This window comes from Calidris pugnax, unplaced genomic scaffold (assembly GCF_001431845.1).
Source record: "Calidris pugnax isolate Ruff unplaced genomic scaffold, ASM143184v1 scaffold364, whole genome shotgun sequence".
Classification (NCBI taxonomy): domain Eukaryota; kingdom Metazoa; phylum Chordata; class Aves; order Charadriiformes; family Scolopacidae; genus Calidris; species Calidris pugnax.
In genome coordinates, this window is record NW_015091109.1 from 51154 (window position 1) to 68274 (window position 17121).

Below are 17121 nucleotides of genomic sequence, written 5' to 3' on the forward strand. Positions count from 1 at the left end.
ACCCCAGTGCCTGACTGCTGCTGCTGGCCACGTTGCTGTGGAGCAGAGCCATCCCTTGCCACCGGTGGACTTAGAAGGTGCTGAGATGTTCAGCTCAGCGGTGGGGCTGGGTGGGCTCCAGCTGTGCACAGCTGTTTTCTCCTTTGACGTGACTGTGGCTGGAAGGGGTCCAGCCATACATCACCATCAAGGTCCAATGTGTGTTTATAAGTTTCCAGGGAAGCGCTGGTAATGGTGCTGGAGATGGTACTTCTTCCAAAAAATGCCTGAAAACCCCCAAAAGAAAGTGGGTGGGAGGAAAGGAAGATGTGTGACAAAGGGTGGTTGGGGAGACTGTGCAAAGTTTGCTCTTTTTGTTGTCTGAAGACAAGACCAGTTGTATGCTGGTGTGTTCCCCAGCGAGCTAGCTGGGAGGGAGAGGGAATCACTCAGGAGGGAGTTGTTTAAAAAGTTTCTTGAGCAGCCTGTGGTGTGGTGAGGTCCCTAGGTGGCCTCCCATGAGGACCACATCCCAGACAGCCAAGCAGCTGTGAAACACCCCCCCGGGCGCACACCCACCGCTGGCTGAACCCAGCACCTTCGAGCTCCAATCCCCAGCGTGGGGTGGGAATGTCCCCCCCACGGGCTCCGAGCCATCCCCACCCAACCATAACATACAACCCAACCACACAGTCGATTTTAACCACCTTTATTTGTTGAATCACGATTAACTGCAATCAACGCAACCGCACCCTCTAAATCAGTTTAATTCCTTTAACTTAATGGGATTTTTGCTATTGCAACCGCGCCCTCTAAATCAGTTAGTTTAATTCCTTTAACTTAATGGGATTTTTGCTATTTACTTTGAGATTACTATCCAGCAACCAAGGAGGCAAGAAGTGCCTGAGACATGCAGCGGGGTATGTGTCTAGTGAGGCCACCATGTACAGCCTGCCGAGGAATTGCTCCTACTCGCTGACGGTGATGGCCTTCTCCACGGAGATGGCTTTGATCTGGGCCGAGGTCAGCTTGGCTACTATTTTCTTCTCTCCTACTCTTGTTGGAGTGCATATTACTTCAGACTTGATGATCCTACCAGGCTTTACATCCCTAAGGAGAATGAAAAAACAAATAGTCCCAGCATCAGTTATGGTTCTCATTTGCCACTTTCAAACCGTTTCACTTGAAGAAATAGCTTTAGGGAATAGTATCTATATCTAAGAGTATCTATCTATCTAATAGTATATAAAGAGTGTAGTTGTAGAGAAAGAATAGTGTCACAGAATGATAGGAGGTTGGAAGGGACCTCTGGAGATCATCTAGTCCAATCCCCCTGCCAAAGCAGGTCCACCCAGAGCAGGTTGCACAGGAACGTGTCCAGGTGGGTTTTTAATGTCTCCAGAGAAGGAGACTCCACCACTTCTCTGGGCAGCCTCTTCCAGGGCTCTGCCACTCTCAAAGTGAAGAAGTTCCTCCTCATGTTTATATGGAACTTCTTATGTTCAAGTTTGTGCCCATTAGAAGATCCCATTAGTGCCTCCAGAGAGGGTGTTTCCCTTCTCCTGTGACAAACATGCAGTAAGCGGGGCTCAGCACAGTGGCACTGGCTGGTGGTCCCAGCCATTCTGAGGACCTTCCCCAGACTTCCCCGTTACTGCTGAAGGACTAAATCTGGCTCTGAAGGAAGCAGCTATGTTCACGCTGGCATCACAGCAGGAGCAGGGGGAGAGCCCCTGTCGTGCCTGAACGCCCTGAGCACCCCAACCTCTGTGGGGGTCCTTATCTCTCAGTGTGTGGGTCTTTCTGTTGCATGGACTGCACACAAGAGCAGCACGGTTTCAAACATGGCTTACTCCAGATCCCCTAACTGCTTCTTTAAGGGAAATAAATAAAAAACAAACAGAAAGGAAACAGAAACAAAGCAGAGTCCTGCCACGCTCATTTCATACTGGGTTCATCTCCTTACCCCTGATCAAATGTTGCCATCTTAAATATGCCCAAGCCCTCCACCAGCAGCTTGCAGTTGTCCAGGGGCACGTTCAGCTTGTTCTTGAAGATGAAGGAACAGGCGAAGTCCTCGTTCAGTTTGGCCATTTCTGGCATCTGGCAGGAGAGGAAAGAAAGAAACAAACCTAAATGCTGGTGACCAGAGAGATAATAAAGATGCCAGAGCTGCTGCCACTTTGCTCCTCACCACCAGTGTGGTGGGGGACAACCTCCATATCCTTTCCACCCTCCCACAGCACCATGTGCTCTGCCCCAGCTCTTCTCTCTGGCTCCTCAACACATGTTTTCTTCAGGAGGTAGAGCTGTGGGGTCAGAGATGGTCACTGTACACTGTCCTCTTCCATCCCCTTCCCTCCAGCAGCCCCTGTTTTAGATGGGGCAATAAAATCTTCATGTCATGGCTGGCTCAACCTTCAAATAAAGGTTGAATAGCCAAATAAAAGGCTGAGGACTGAGCATCCCAGGAGGTAGCTGCTTGGGTGACCACCCTGGGAATGCTACCACCACCATGGTGTTACAGTGAGCAGGGCTTGAACCCTCATCCCCGAGGAGTCGGGGTGGTGGCTGCCTCACCTGGACGGTGATGGGAGGGTACTCAAATCTCATCGTCGTCTCCTTGGTCAGTTTGTCATCTGTTCCCTGGACCTCAGCAATGGCGGTGATGTGGATGAGCACTTCATCTTCCACCGAGGCCAGTGTCTTCATGTATGAGTCGGCTGCGATTTTCAGAGGGATCTTTGTCTCTGTGGGAGAGAAAACACGACTCGGTCCTTCATCACATACCCACGAACTGGATGGCAAATTTGGCTCTGGTGGCTGGTGCCTCCAGGGTGCAGGATGAGGAGTATTTGCTGAGACCATCCTGCTTTTGGTCAGAGCTGGAGGTCCTGTGGTGGCAAGCTCCAGCTCAGTGAGTGGTCCCCAGCACACACAGCCCACGGGAAGGGGCAGCTGAGCCCACACCATCTCCTTGCCAAGCTGGGTGCTGGCTTGGGCTCACATCCAGCATCTCAGCAGCCCTCGTCCTCTGCTGCCCTGGCACTCAGGAGGAGGCAGAGGAGCATGAGGGAGGGTACGTTTAAGCCTGTGTCCCCTGGGGTTTCTCCGAGGCACTACTTGCTATAAAATTAGCAGCTTTCCTTTCACTTCAGATTTTATCTTCAGGTGTCTGGACAAGCTTCCAGTGGCTCAGAAAAGCTCTGGAGTCAGCAGCGCTGGACTCTGAACATGGCTTTAGCTTTGAGATTTCCCAGCTTCTGGGAATCAAATAATAATAAAAAAAAGCCTATTTTGATCTCCAAATATCTGTAGCTACCTTTGTGTCCTGCCCTGCTGCATTTTGACAGCCACAATATTCGCCTGAAAACACCATTTATTTCTTTTTTTTTTACGAGTGACTCATGCTTGGAAGGAGCAAGTGCTGTTAATTATTCATCACTCGTTAGTCTCTTGCTGAGCAAATTTCAGTGCCATTCATTGCTGGGGATCAGAAATGCAACCCGCGTCATTCAAAGCTATGAGGTGGAAACTTGCTTGGGTGAATTTGGAACATAACATTCAGCAGCACCACCACCAGCTGGTGGTTGATCAGCTCAGAGTGGCAGGCACAAGAACAAACAAAAAAAAAAAAGGCTGAAATTTCCAGCCAACTCAATCCTGTGAGGGATCTGACTCAACGTGGACACACTCGAAGCCTGTGGTGGCATCTTTGATGCTCACACGGTGAGGACAGGAGGAGATGCTGCAGCGCGCTTCGCTCACACCGTGAAAACATCTGTCTGCCCATGCTGATGCGTTTCTCACCACCTCATTGGTGTTGTAGCAGGGAGAGGGCCTCCAGGGTTTGGTCCCCACTGCAGTGGGATCCCAGCCTATCACTGAGACTCCCACATGCAGTAACAAGAGAGGCAGGTAGCAGTCAGACAATTTCAGGTCTTGGTACCTCACAGAGCCATGCACAGACCTATCATGGAGCTATTGTGAACCAGCTCAAGTGAAACCCCAGAGTGACACAGTAAATAGCCCAAAGAACACAGCAAGATTTCCATGCCTACCGGAATTGCCTTCAAGCTGGACGGTCTCCTTGACATATCCAAGGCTGGCCTCAACTTTCCCAGTATAGGACTGCAGCTGGCAGGAGCCGGCAAGATTGATGGTCCACCTCCCAGGAGTAGAGGTCTTCACTGTGATGGCCATCTCAAGGGGATTGCCAGGATACAAAACTTCTGTATTGTTTATCTCAAGCTGCAGCCCAGACTTGGAGACTGTCTCACGCAGGACCCCGGCCTTGGGGTCCGCGTCCTCCACAGACATCGTTGCAGCGAAGCGTGCCCGAATTCCCAATCCTGAAGGGCGTATGAAGGAGGTAGCTTTTTGCATGGACTTCCTTTCCTCTTCGGAGCCTGGATGAAGAAAAAAGGTGGGTGATAGCTGTATCTCTGCCTTTCACACAGAGCCATCTTCCCTTTATTTATGCTTCTGCTGCTGAGCAGAAAGGGTGTCAGGGCACCTCCAGCCTCTGCTCAAGACACCCTCTTGGTTTACGCCACCACCAGATCTAATTGTAGCATTATGGACTAGAAGAATTTCTTAGAGGATGGATGCTCTTAAATTTTTCAGCCTAAGATTTTCCCACTCCTCTCTGGGAAGGGTTTAACAGTCCAGCACCACGTGGCTGGATCTGAGCACCTTGGGGAGGGAATGTGGGGCTTTTCTTTGTTTCCAATATGGGGAATGGAAGGACGAGAAGAAGATTAATGAAGAAATGAAGGAACAGTAGGTCCGACCACTAGCTTGGTCACTCAGCCCATTTCTTTCTCTGTCCCTGAGGAGCAACCTATAGGTGTCACTGCGGGCATGAAGATGCCCAGGAGCAGCAATGCCTCCCCCAGGTCTCCAGGCCTTACACGGGCTTTTCCACTGCAGCTACCCCTCCTGTTTTCTCCTGGACAAAGTGCTGTTGGGTGACCTACACGGCCAAGGGTTTCCTTTTTGGCACTACTTTAAAGGATGGGGAGCAGTCACCTTCACGGAACTTGTACTCTGAGGTGATGTCTTGCCGCGTGTCCCGCCCCACGGCTTTGGTGCTTATGTTCACGCCGATGCCTTGGGTCTCCGTGTTGATCTTGAAGTACTTATCCCTGCCGTTCACTTTCTTGACGACCCAGTAGACTTTGTCAGCGTTCACCTCCGCATACACAAACTTGCTGTCATAGGGCAAATAGACATCTCCATCTCGGATAGCCTTCAGCGGGCATGGACCACACTGGAATATACCTAGGAAGTGCATTCAACACCATTTACTTTTCCAAATATGAGCAGAGCCTCCAATTTTTGTTCTGCCCTCCGACCCACCCAAGCAGGAATCTGTGGCCATGGTAGTTGACTCTTACTAGTAAATATTCCTCAATATTGAATGTCAAAAGCCCCCATTTATCCCACAGCTGGTTGGGCTTTTTCATAGATGACCAAGGTCTAGTAAGAGCTTCTCTGTGTTTCCTCTCAAATAATTTTAAAGTTTGAAAGTCATGGCTTGGTGATGGAGTCAATTGACTCCAGCCACCTGTTTTTGATCTCCTGGCAATAACCGAATTTCTGCACAGTCTTGAGGATTAATGTTTTCTTTCCCACCTCCAAATTCCCTGCATCTGTGTAGGGAGGGTAGTCACTGGTTTTTGGCAGTCACTCCTCTCATTTACCAATGAACAGACTCATGACTTCCTCAGGAAAGCTCTCCGGAAAGCATCTTTGTGGGGGAAAGCTGTGGCACCTCTTACTACAGACTGCTTTGAGTCCTCAACTTCCCCAAAGAAATCAGAGGATGGTGGAAAGAGAAATTAGCTCTGATTTCTAGCTGTGTGCTCTAACCTCTGAAATGACATTTGTGTCCCCGCAGTGTCCTACAAAGGTTGGTTTTCTGTCTGCTAAGAAATGCTGTTCCTCCCATCCTGGGCTCAGATGGCAGCACTGGGATCAGCTTTAGGATGTCACTGCCCAAGTATGTGAAGGTGTGCATGAGGACTGCCTGTTTTGCTGACTGGGGAACCATGGTTTTCATATGAAATGTTCCCTGCCTCCCTTGGGAGTTGCAGAAGAGCCTTTCTAGGCAAATCCTACCTTGACTTTGCTCCTGAGGGGTTGAATCAATGGCCTGCCAGCCATCAAACCCTGATGGCAGGTCTGTCCGCTTCATCCAGACATCGTTCCACACATGGAAGTTCCTGCATGCATTTGGGTTGGAAAGAAAAAGAGTGAGCTGTTACAGTCAGAAGAGGCACGGTCTCCTTTTTTAATCCCTAAGGGCAGGTTTAATGGGGATTTGCATGTCACCCTCTGAAACCCCAGTCTCTCACTCTCCCTCCCAGGCAGCAAACCCAAAGCAGTAGGGGAATTCATAGAATCACAGAATTGCCCAGGCCGGAAGGGACCTCCAAAGGTCATCTCGTCCGACCTCCCCGCAGTCAGCAGGGACACCCCCAACTAGACCAGGTTGCCCAGGGCCTCGTCGAGCCTCTCCTTGAATATCTCCAGGGAAGGGGCCTCAACCACCTCCCTGGGCAACCTGTTCCAGTGCTCCACCACCCTCACAGTGAAGAACCCTCTCCTAATTCTCAAAGGAAGGGTTGATTGGACTAGGAAACACGGTGCTGTGGGGTGGCATGGGGGATAGAAAGCATTAGCAGTACCAGACGGAGTCGAGGGACATCCGGTTCAGCTTTTCTCCAAATTCGTTCAGGTAAATGTCAACTCTCAGGTTCTCATCTGTGTCGTGCGCCGAGTTGAAGTTACTCACGCAGCGGGACGGGATCCCCAAGCAGCGCATGACTGCAGCACGGACAGACAAAACACAGGGTCACCAAAAATCACTTGGGTTGGTGGGTGCCAGTGGGGATCTTCTCATCCAACCCCTCTACCCACCCAGGGTCCTCTAGAGCAGGCTGCCCAGGACCATGTCCAGGTGGCTTTTGAATTTCTCCAAAGATGGAGACTCCACAACCTCTCTGGGCAACCTGTGCCGGTGCTTGGTCATCCTCACAGTGAGAAGATCTTTTTTCCCATATGCAGAGAGAAGCTCCTGCGTTACACGTTGTGCCCATCACCTCTGGTCCTGTCACTGGGCACCACTGAGAAAAGCCTGGCTCTGTTTGCCCCACTGCCTCCCATCAGGTATTTATACTCATGGATAAGACCCCCTGAGCTCAGAGGCACGGCAATTTGGGTTACTAGCCCAGTAATTAGGATATCAGAGGAGGGAGACAGTTCCCTCTTTACCTGTAGTGAGGACTCCTGCGAAGACCCAGCATTGACCGTAAGAGACGGGCTTCTTCGTTTTGTAGTACTCCTGCAAAATGGAGACGCTCCCCATCCAATCCAAAGGGGAGGTCCCTCTGTCGTAATTCCCTGACCAGTTCCCCAGCAGGACACCACTGTCATCGTTGGCATTAACCTGTGGCCACACACATGTGAAGGAGAAAAATATAGGGATGAGGCTGAATGAGGCTTAAACCCCAAGGTTCTTTGCCCACCCTGTGCCTCCCCAGGTACCCCACGGCCCTGTGGCACCCAGTAAGGCTGCTGGTGCCAGTTGGAGGCTGCTCTGGTTGGAAACCCTCCACCTGGATATCTAGAGGGAGGTGGCACTGCTGCTGTAACACACTTTACATCTTGTACCCTCAACGCCAGAGCTCCCAGAAGGGTCCCACTGCAGAGGGCAGTTGCCTCCCAAAACACAACCCTTGTGTTGGCTCTCCCCACACAGCTGCTGGGGAAGGACAACTGCCAGGGCATCTGCAAGCTTTGGAGGTGGGGAGATGCTGTATTTTGCTTGCCTCTTCCCTCCACCCAAAATGCCTCTGGCTCTTTCCTTGTGGTTTCCCAAAGGAACCCATTTCAGATGCATCCTGAAACATTGTTCAGGACCCCGGGGGAAGAAAAGCAAGTAAGTAGGAAGAGGGAAAGGTGGAGGAGAAAAGAACTTTTCCGAGAGAGGCATACCAAAGCAGACATGGCTCTGGACACAAGCACAGCATCCCTTCTACTGTTCAGCCTGAGATTACTTTTGTCCAGCAGATACATGCAGGCATCCAAGACGAATTCCTCAAACTGTTTTGGAGAGAAAGTGAAGACATTTTTATACACCATTCTAAAACAGGATTAGCTCAATCACTGCAAAGTCTATCTAAATATTTGGAGGAAACTCTCTGACTAGTCCTACCTTCTAAACTTCTTCTATGATATGCAATTTTCAAGCCTACGGGGCTTCCTACAGCTGTTCTGTCCAAAGAAGGGCCTAAATGAAAACCCACCTTGAAAGAAAAAAGCCTGTCTCATGTGTCTTGCAAACACAGTTGGAACCCGACCCAGCAATCTTTACTCCTGTGAGTTGTCCTAAGTCACCTACGTCATTTCCTTGCAATCCTGCAAATTACTCACAAGAGTAATGAGAACTTAAGAGCGCTACAGATATTCAGTTCTATTGACATAGGTACAAAATGAACCCTGGGAAAAAGAAAAGGTACATAAATGCAGATTATTACAGGAAAAGATTCCTAATTGGCAATTACTGATAAAGCGCCCTTAGGTCCTATTCACAGAGGTGTCAAACGTCTGATCCAGTGAAGCTTGGCAGAATAGCAATATCAATCCTCATTGCATAATGGGAGAATAAATATTAGGATAGGGACAGCCCTCTGGGCAATGCCCTTTGGCCCCTTCTCAGCAAAGGCATCAACACCAACACTTTTGCTGGGCTGTCTCTATCTGGCAGCTTGAAATCACAGACTTAAAAAAACGAAATACAAAAAAAAAAAAAAAAGAAAACCCCTTTTCCCCCAAATTCCAACATGTCCTAGTGGGGAAGTATGTCTGAATGGAGTGCAGGATGCTCCATTTGTATGTCTGTGTGCTTCCTATAGAATGTAAATAAATCTGCTCCAGCATCCACCTCTTATCTCTAGCCTGAGTGAGTTTGTCGTTCCACTCCACTGGAATTATCTCAGAGGCACCATGGAGGAACACCCTTCCTGAGGAGGCAGGCTGATTGTGTCCTGAACCCAACAGTTCACCATGCAGTCGGGGAAGGCACCACTCCAACAATGACAACCTCTGCCAGTGCTTTTCCCCTGTATTTCCTAGATCATCATGCAACAGGTAGAGCATCAGATTATTTTGCCCCTCTTCACAGCTCGGGAGCCAGTTACCAACAACTGCTATGTTGCATGAGAGCCAAGAGGACTCTTTTCAACCAGAAATACTCTGTCACAGAGTCACAGAATGATATGAGGTTGGGAGGGACCTCTGGAGATCATCTAGTCCAACCCCCTGCCAGAGCAGGTCCACCTAGAGCAGGTTGTGCAGGAACGAGTCCAGGTGGGTTTTGAAAGTCTCCAGAGAAGGAGACTCCACCACCTCTCTGGGCAGCCTCTTCAAGGGCTCTGCAACCCTCACAGGAAAGAAGTTCCTCCTCATGTTTAGATGGAACTTCTTATGGTCAAGTTTTTGCCCGTTCGGTCCCTTGGCACCACCGAAAAAAGACTGGCCCCATCTTCTTGACACCCACCCTTGAAGTATTTAAAGGTGTTGATCAGAGTCCCCCTAAGCCTTCTCTTCTCCAGACTAAAAAGACCCAAGTTCCTCAGCTTTTCTTCGTGAGAGAGATGGTCCAGGCCCCTCATGATCTTTGTAGCCCTCTGCTGTACCGTCTCTCTGTCCCCTGTGTCCTATGCTGGGGGGCTTGTGATCTGACTATAAAGGTGCCATTAAACCCCGTTGGGAAGGTGTGGCTGGGGAAAACACTTAAGCACACAGATTAAGCAGGTGAGCACTTCCAGTGAAGCTGTCATGATTATCCAAGCACTTTGAGCTACTCAAGAGCTTAAACTGTCTATAGGTCTAATTCATTGAAATGAGCACCTAAGGGAGAAAAAGCAAATAAGGGTAATAACGCCAACAAGACAGCTGGTTTTTACCTGCCCGAAATTCCAGGGTCTATTGTATATGCTGTATGCGGATCCGACATAGATGTAGCCTGTATCGTTGAGCACATACTCCTTTCTTTGCGCCTCATCATCCAGGAAGACAACATCATCTGGGACAAAGAAAACCAAACAACCCTCAGATGTTAGTTGGTTTGCACACACACTGTACAACATTTTCCTTGGAAAGCTAAACTGGGGGAGCTGGTGGTTGGAAAGATTCACACCAAATGATGATTGTGCAGCACTCACTGTTTTTTTCCTCCAGTGGAAGAATTTCCTGTAAGACTACTCTTTATTTTACCCATGTAGGACTACTGCTACATGGCCATTTTGGTGAAACACTTCTGTCTGAACAAACACTTTAGCGGACTGGGTGGACAGCAGAGAGAACTGGGGGACTAGATGCCAACCAACCATGCACGTTTTCTGTCTGGTTATTTTTTTATCTGGATTTTAAGCCAACCCAGACTTCTCAGTTAACTTTTGTGCTGGCCCAGGGAAACAGAGAGAGGTGACATGGAGGTGCAGAGGTGATAGACAGATGCCCTTTAACCGGGCACTGGGGACTCCCCAGTGAGGAGCTGGCTCCTTGCTACTGCCCAGCTTCCCACTGGCTCTGTGAGGATGCTGCTTCTGGTGTTTTAGGGGTAAAAAGCAATGTATGAGGAAAAGAAAGGAGGGAAAATGCAAGGAGGAGCTCCTCAAGGGACCATCCCTGGCAGGAGCAATTATGAGCACTGTTTGAGAGACCACTCACCTTTGCACCAAGGATTGAACAGAAGGTAGATAGCGCCATTCTCGGGCTTGTACATGTTAGTCCCAGTCTTTACGTTCAGGCTGTATATTCCCACCGGGGCGCTGGGTGAGCTGGTGACAGACAGCAGGCACTGGGGAGGAGACGAGGAGAGATGGCATGATGGACCCTCCCCAACAGCCAGAGGCATGGCCACGAGTACAGGAGGAGCACGGAATGTGGTGGCCACAGGGATGTGGGGGAAGGAAGAAGGATGGGGCGCATCCCGCGTGCGCAGACCCCTCAACGAATTAAACAGGGCAAGGCTGCTGCCCACCTAAGATTACAGGGCTAAGGGGAAGCAGGATGGGGGATGCTCCCAACGTGTTGGTGTTGCGTTGGAGCATGGCCCGTGGGCTCTACCTCTTTGCCGTTGCTCTTGACGATGGAGATTTGCCACCCGCTGAAGTCCGGCTCCCGCCTTGGGTTCAGCGACAGCAGGCTCCCCCTGGGTTTCATGGGCTTTTCACCTGGAAACAACCCCAACAAGAGATGTGGGAGGGTTGCACGGGTCTGCAACAGGCTGATGGAGGCTGCCGGGGCTCTCCTGCTTTGCCTGATGGCCACGGAGGGGTGACCTACTTACCGATGCCGAAACGCAGCGCCAGCTTGTCAGAGGCCTTCAGGTCCCTACTGAAGGTGAGCTGGATCTGAAAGGCCTGCCCACGCCGCACCACCAGGTTCTTGATGTTGTACCCATCTGTGTGGTGCAGGCGGGTGTTCTGGCTCTTGAGGAAGTCAACCCCAGTGACCTTCAAGTCAGATCCTGGCAGAGAGGGAGAAAGAGAAAAGGAGGGTGGTGGTGAATTGCTCAGGAAAGACAGTTTTCTTCTTCTTCTTAGTGGAGGCATCAAAGCATCAAACTGTCCAGTGGTCTAAGCACAGGGAATCACACCAAGGATCGCCAGAGCTAATGGATGGTACAACAGTTTAAATATATATATGTGTGTATGTGTGTGTATATATAGGAATCACACCAAGGATCGACAGAGCTAATGGGTGGTACAACAGTTTAAATATATATATGTATGTATGTGTGTGTATATATATATGCATATATGTGTGTGTATATAATACACACACACAATATTGTACTAACTGTAGTATATCTATATAAAAATACAATATAGTATAGTATCTTATCATATAACATATGCAATGCAATGCAATAGAATTAGAATTAGGCTAGACTAGACTAGACTAGAATTACTTAGCGTATATATACAGAGGCATATGGAAAGTTGTGTTGCTGGGATGGGTCATGGAGGCCAGCAGTGGTGGTGGTGCTGCAGCAATCTCCCCGGAGCAGGGACAAGGTGAGTGGTGAAGGAGCAGCTTGAGGGAGGCAGCAGCAGCAGGAGATGTAACATGAGGATTTCTGGCCCTGCCAGCAGCCAGGCACCCAGCTGGCATCCCAGCACCTCAGTTCACAGGCAGCTGCCCGCCACGCACCCTTGGGGCTGCTTCCTCACCAGCCAAAAGTCTAGGAATGGGGTCTCACTTGTCTGGAAATGCATGTCTGCTGGCCCACTGCCTGCCCTTGCAGGCTGCCAGTTGGCTGGGGGGGAACAGCAGCCATGAGCCGGCTCCGCAGCCCGCCACGGGCCAGGAAGATGGCACGACTGCAGGTTTTGTTACAACACTGAAAGTCTTGCTTCTGTGAAAATCTCGCTTCTCCCTTGAAGGTGGAGCAGGGACAGAGCACCCGCATCCCACCCCCAAAGCTGCTTTGGGGCAGCTCCACTCCCCTGCGCATCTCACATGGGAGCCCACCAAAGGTCCTGACCCCCACAGCATCCCCGTGGGCAGCTCCCGTGGTCCTGGCATGTCTCTGGACCCTCTCCTCCTTGCCCCCATCCTCTCCACTGCTTTGCTGGTGGCACCTCATCAAAGCCAAGGCTGTGACAGCAGCTCCTGTTTGCTGCACGCCCGCGCCTTGCTGGGCACATGGTGCATCAGCTCCTTGAGTATTACAAGTGTTTCTTCATTATTGCAGGTATAAAAACAAGAGTAGCAGTAGTAATAGCAGGCGTATGAATAGCAGTAGTAATATGGACAGGTGAAGAAAGTGCTGCTTGCCAAGGCACGTTCAGAGGTGATGCTCCCAAGCAGTCCCCAGCTCCCACAGGGCAGCTTGAAAATTAAACCTCACTGTTGGGATTTTATGTCAGCCAATTTCCCTCTGGTCAAAGACTAGCCTTATATTAGCACTGAACTCACCCTTCACGATTATCAAATAATAATTAACAGTAGCAGTAATTGCTCCTTCCAAAACATAGTGCGCAGAGTCGAACTGGAAGTGAACCAAATAGGCTTAAATTCAACTCCCTCCAACTGCTGAGATCCCCAGTGTCTCTGGGATGCCATGAGCCTGGGAAACGGGATTTTTTCAGGACTGAGGCTGACTTTTTGCATTTTCCCCCTCAAAAATTAGTCCCAAATAATACCACAACTGCCATTAGTCAACTTCTTACAGAAGTCTGTATATGTGAATCTTTGTGGGTTTTTTTTCCAGGGGCTGGGTTTCTCCTACAACCCAAGCACCCAAGGAAGGTCTGGGGCCAGGAGCCAGCTGTGCTGCAGAGATGCTGCCTGTCTGGGGGGATGCTAACCACGGGGGGCAGCTCTCTGCCCTCCCACCATCACACCAACTGGAGCTTTTGCCATTTGACTTCAGCCCAGCTTTGGACTCCAGGGAGAGACCCTGCCTGGTGCCTCAGTCCCGTTCCTTCCCACCACAGCAGATGTTTTTGTAGGGCAGGGCATCTCAAAGCACCGTATCCCGGGCTGCTCTCCCCTCCTGCAACCGTGGGTGGGAGCGGGGCTGCGGAAAGGCCGCGGGGCTCTGAGAGGCTCAACCCGGCACTACACCTGAGCGAAGATCAAAGCCCTGGAGTAAAACCCGGGCAAAGAGAAAGCCCTTCAGCTTTCAGTGAAGGTGGGGATTTGGGGGTTACTGCATCAGGCTGTGGCAGGCTGCCCAGGTGTGACAGGAGAAGCCGGAGCATGCCAGAACGCGGCCAAGCAATATCTCTTTGGAAGTGTCTAACCTGTCTTGTACCTGCCCATTAAATATCCTTAAAGGATGAATTCCATGTAAACGGTAGGGAGTAACAATACCTCAAAATCACTTGCCTCATAAGTGATTCAGACAAAGACATGGGAGAGTCAGGAACTTTAAAACCCCTTATGATAACTTAGAAATTAGCAAGTCAACGGCATAATAGTTGAAGGGATTAGTTCCCCAAAAATGTCTTGACAGATCTGCACGGAACCAGGGCAACCGTGCTAACCTGATTATCAACAAGAGCCATACCTAAAATGTTGAAGAAGCTGAAATCTGCTGGTAGCTGCTGTGGCATGAGGGATGCCGCAGGCAGGGCCAGATCTGGTGGAGGCTGAAATCAGTGGCACGCTTCCCACCGTGACCTGTGCCAGGTGCCAGCTGCAGCCTTGAGTAAACTGAACCCACGGATCCCCACCAGGCTACTACCTCTTAGTAACTATATAAATCATATTTATCTTAATTACATAACAGTTATCAGTGGTAGAGCAAATAGACTTAAAATTGACCATCACCTCTTGTTAACTGATATCGTTTTTGAGTGCTTTTTGTTTGCTTGCTGCCTGCCAGATGCCAACCTTAGGCTGATATTTTTGCGCAATGGGGTGGGTGTGTGTATAAGTAAAAAAATTTCAGCTGGAATTGCTTCACCCTCTTGAAAAGGATGGAGGGGAAGTGTGTATTCCTCCACATTAACAAACCTCCAGCCACCAAAGCTGCTTGACCCTGTTCCTTACGGAAATCCTGGTGCTGGGCTGAGAAGCTCCCAGGAAACGTCCTGGTGATGGGAGAGGGCTTTGGAGGGATATGGGAGATGAATGCATGGGATGTCTGAGGGGAAGGGCCCTGGGGAATCTGTCCTTCCAGCATTTCCTAACGCAGGGACTGCATTTCCACCCCTTGTTTCTGGAAATCACCAGCGTCAAGGATGCGCAGAGAAAAACTGTAGAGAACAGATGCCTTTGAGTGTGCCCTGACGGGGCAGGACGTGGTGCCAAGGACCTGTCCCCAAGCAGCACTGCATTTATTCCTACACAAACACACCCGTGATAACCTGTGATCTGGATGGCGTGGTGTCCCACGCCAAGGAACATACCCATTGCCACGTCCAAGGGAGCTTGGCCACTGCCCACCCTCCCCGGGCAGCCCCCGCCAGCCGCTCCGGGCTTCTTCCTTTGCCTCCTGCCTGGGGACAGGCACCCACACAGCCCGTGCCTGGCTGCCCGCAGGCACCCTGCTTTGCCAAATTGGCAATTAACGATGTACAGCAGAGCTGAGCACAACCAGAACGTGCCTGCTCACGGGACGGAGGCTCCAGCTACAAAAGACAGCGCTCGCTCCTGCGGCAGGCCAGAAACAAACCCAAATCCTGCCAGATAACATTTTCCCTTTTTTTCTTTTTTTTTTTAAGAAGAAATTTCAAGCCAGCATTTCTACTTTTATCTCCCAGTTCCATGATTTATGCCTTCTAGAGCTCCTTCCAACGCTAATCCATGGCATGCTGATTTCCTGGGAGGGTGTTTGGAGCTCGGAGAACACAACCATCACCCAGAACAAAAACTGAAAATGGGGACGTGAGGACTTTGCACTGGTAAGGACCCGGGGCCTTTTTTCCATAAGGGTGAGGTGACGGGGTCTAAAAAAACCACACTAATTGGGAACAGAGTGTTTATGGCATGCCTGGCTTCAGTGGGAATAAGGGCTGCTCAGAAGGACAGGAGGGAAGTGGGATGGGAACTGCAGTTTTGCAAGAGTGAGCAAAATTTGCTCACCTGCCTTTGCTCCTCATCCTTGCTCAACCTCCAGCAAAGGCTCTCTCACATCCCTGAGATGTGAGATCACATCCCAAGGATGCTGCTGTCCGAGACTTCCTGGAAAATCAGCTCATCTACACCCAGAGTAAGGAGGTGGTGAAATGGAAGGGCTCGGAGCTCTATCAGGACACCCTTCTCCTCCTGATGGCTGGGGAGTCTTGCTCCCAGCTCTACAGCAGGCACGCACAGCTGCTCAGCTCCATCCCAAACCCCAGGGGTTTTGGGCATCCTGTGGTTGGGCTGTCCCCAGGAGCATGGCCAGCGGTCATGGTTCAGCAGCTGCTACAGGAGTGACTCAGGCACCTTTCTAGGTAGGTGCAGGATCTTCTAACAATAGGGCAGGCAGGATGGCCACGGGACAGGGCTCAAGCCCCAATAAATCCCTTTTTCAGTTACTTTGAAACTTCTGTCAGGCAGCATAAACCATCCTTAAAGAGCAGTAATCTACATGATTAAGTAGCCTGAAAGAAAGAAAATCCTTTCCCCCTGACGCAGAGCAAGTTTAGAAAAGCCGCGTTTCTTTCCTTTTATCACCGGCAGAGCCAGACGTCTGCGGGTTGACGAGGAGCGATGAAAAGCGGTTTGCGCTTTTCGGTTGGTTCCTCATCCCTCAAAACCCGGGTTTGTGCAGCCGGAGCAGACCTGTCCCCTGAGAGCAGCGGTGGCACCGAGACACCTTTCCCCCAGGGTGTCACCTCCAGCAGTCGGAGGGATGAGAAACCTTCCACCACCCCTGGAGTTGCCATCCTCCCCGCAGGAGACCCGCCAAACGGCACGTAGGCTGCTCATGGAGCATTAAAAACTCACCAGAGTAGCTGCTCATGGTTCTTGGTGTTCTTGACCCGAGGTGCCTGCGATGCCAGCAGCTTCTGAGCTGAGTAGCCTGTGCCACTTCTTGCTTCTGAGTGTGGAGAAGGAAGACGGGCTGCCCTTTTTATCAGTGTCTTGCTCTGAGGTGTCAGCAGGTCCACTGCCAAGGGGTGGTGTTTAGAGAAAGGAAGTTCCCGTGGAAAAAAAAAAAAAAAAAAAAAAACTGAGCAGGGCCTGAGCTGAGCCTCCTGTAGTCTGGTTCCCTATGTGGGATCGCTCCGCGTCTCTGTACAGTAAAGAGAAGGTCTAGGGTTTTTAAAACATATATTGAATCAGCAGTTCTGCCTCAAGACGGTACGAAAAAAAAAAAAAAAAAAAAAAAGGACTACAACTCCCTCTGCACATAGTCAGACCCTGAAAAACAGCGAAACTTAAATCCCGACTCACATGTGAGGTGGATTTGCACAATCAGATGACAAGTGGACAGACCCTTCACTGACAAACAATAAACTCATGGGCTAGATGAGTAACAAGAATGCACCTATGCCCCAACATCCAGGTCATCAGGACTGCGACTAGAGGGCTAGCTTTACGAGGCACACACAGAGGTTTAATCCTTAGGAAAACAGAATTCCCCACTAGGACTAGTTTAACTTTCTTTGAAGGTAATGAGATTTT

At 50.3% G+C, this 17121-nt stretch overlaps 1 protein-coding gene across 1 annotated transcript; it reads right to left on the reverse strand.

Moving 5' to 3' along the window:
• Positions 1-783: 783 nt before the first annotated feature.
• On the reverse strand, positions 784-16564 carry TGM4 (transglutaminase 4). Its single transcript, XM_014958035.1, has 14 exons — positions 16441-16564; positions 11342-11521; positions 11119-11225; positions 10720-10849; positions 9954-10072; positions 7981-8088; positions 7258-7432; positions 6672-6810; positions 6103-6206; positions 5011-5262; positions 4041-4388; positions 2560-2729; positions 1946-2082; positions 784-1089 (listed from the first exon to the last, which is right to left on the reverse strand). The coding sequence occupies exons 1-14, from the start codon at positions 16454-16456 to the stop codon at positions 948-950; spliced, it is 2127 nt and encodes a 708-aa protein (XP_014813521.1). The 5' UTR covers positions 16457-16564; the 3' UTR covers positions 784-947.
• Positions 16565-17121: the final 557 nt, after the last annotated feature.

Excerpts from the sequence above, each read along its gene's own strand:
- TGM4 (XM_014958035.1), bottom strand. Across the intron at positions 8,089-9,953 it reads GACCCTGGAATTTCGGGCAG|TTTGAGGAATTCGTCTTGGA; the intron begins GTAAAAACCAGC and ends TCTCCAAAACAG. Across the intron at positions 6,811-7,257 it reads CGCAGGAGTCCTCACTACAG|TCATGCGCTGCTTGGGGATC; the intron begins GTAAAGAGGGAA and ends TCCGTGCTGCAG.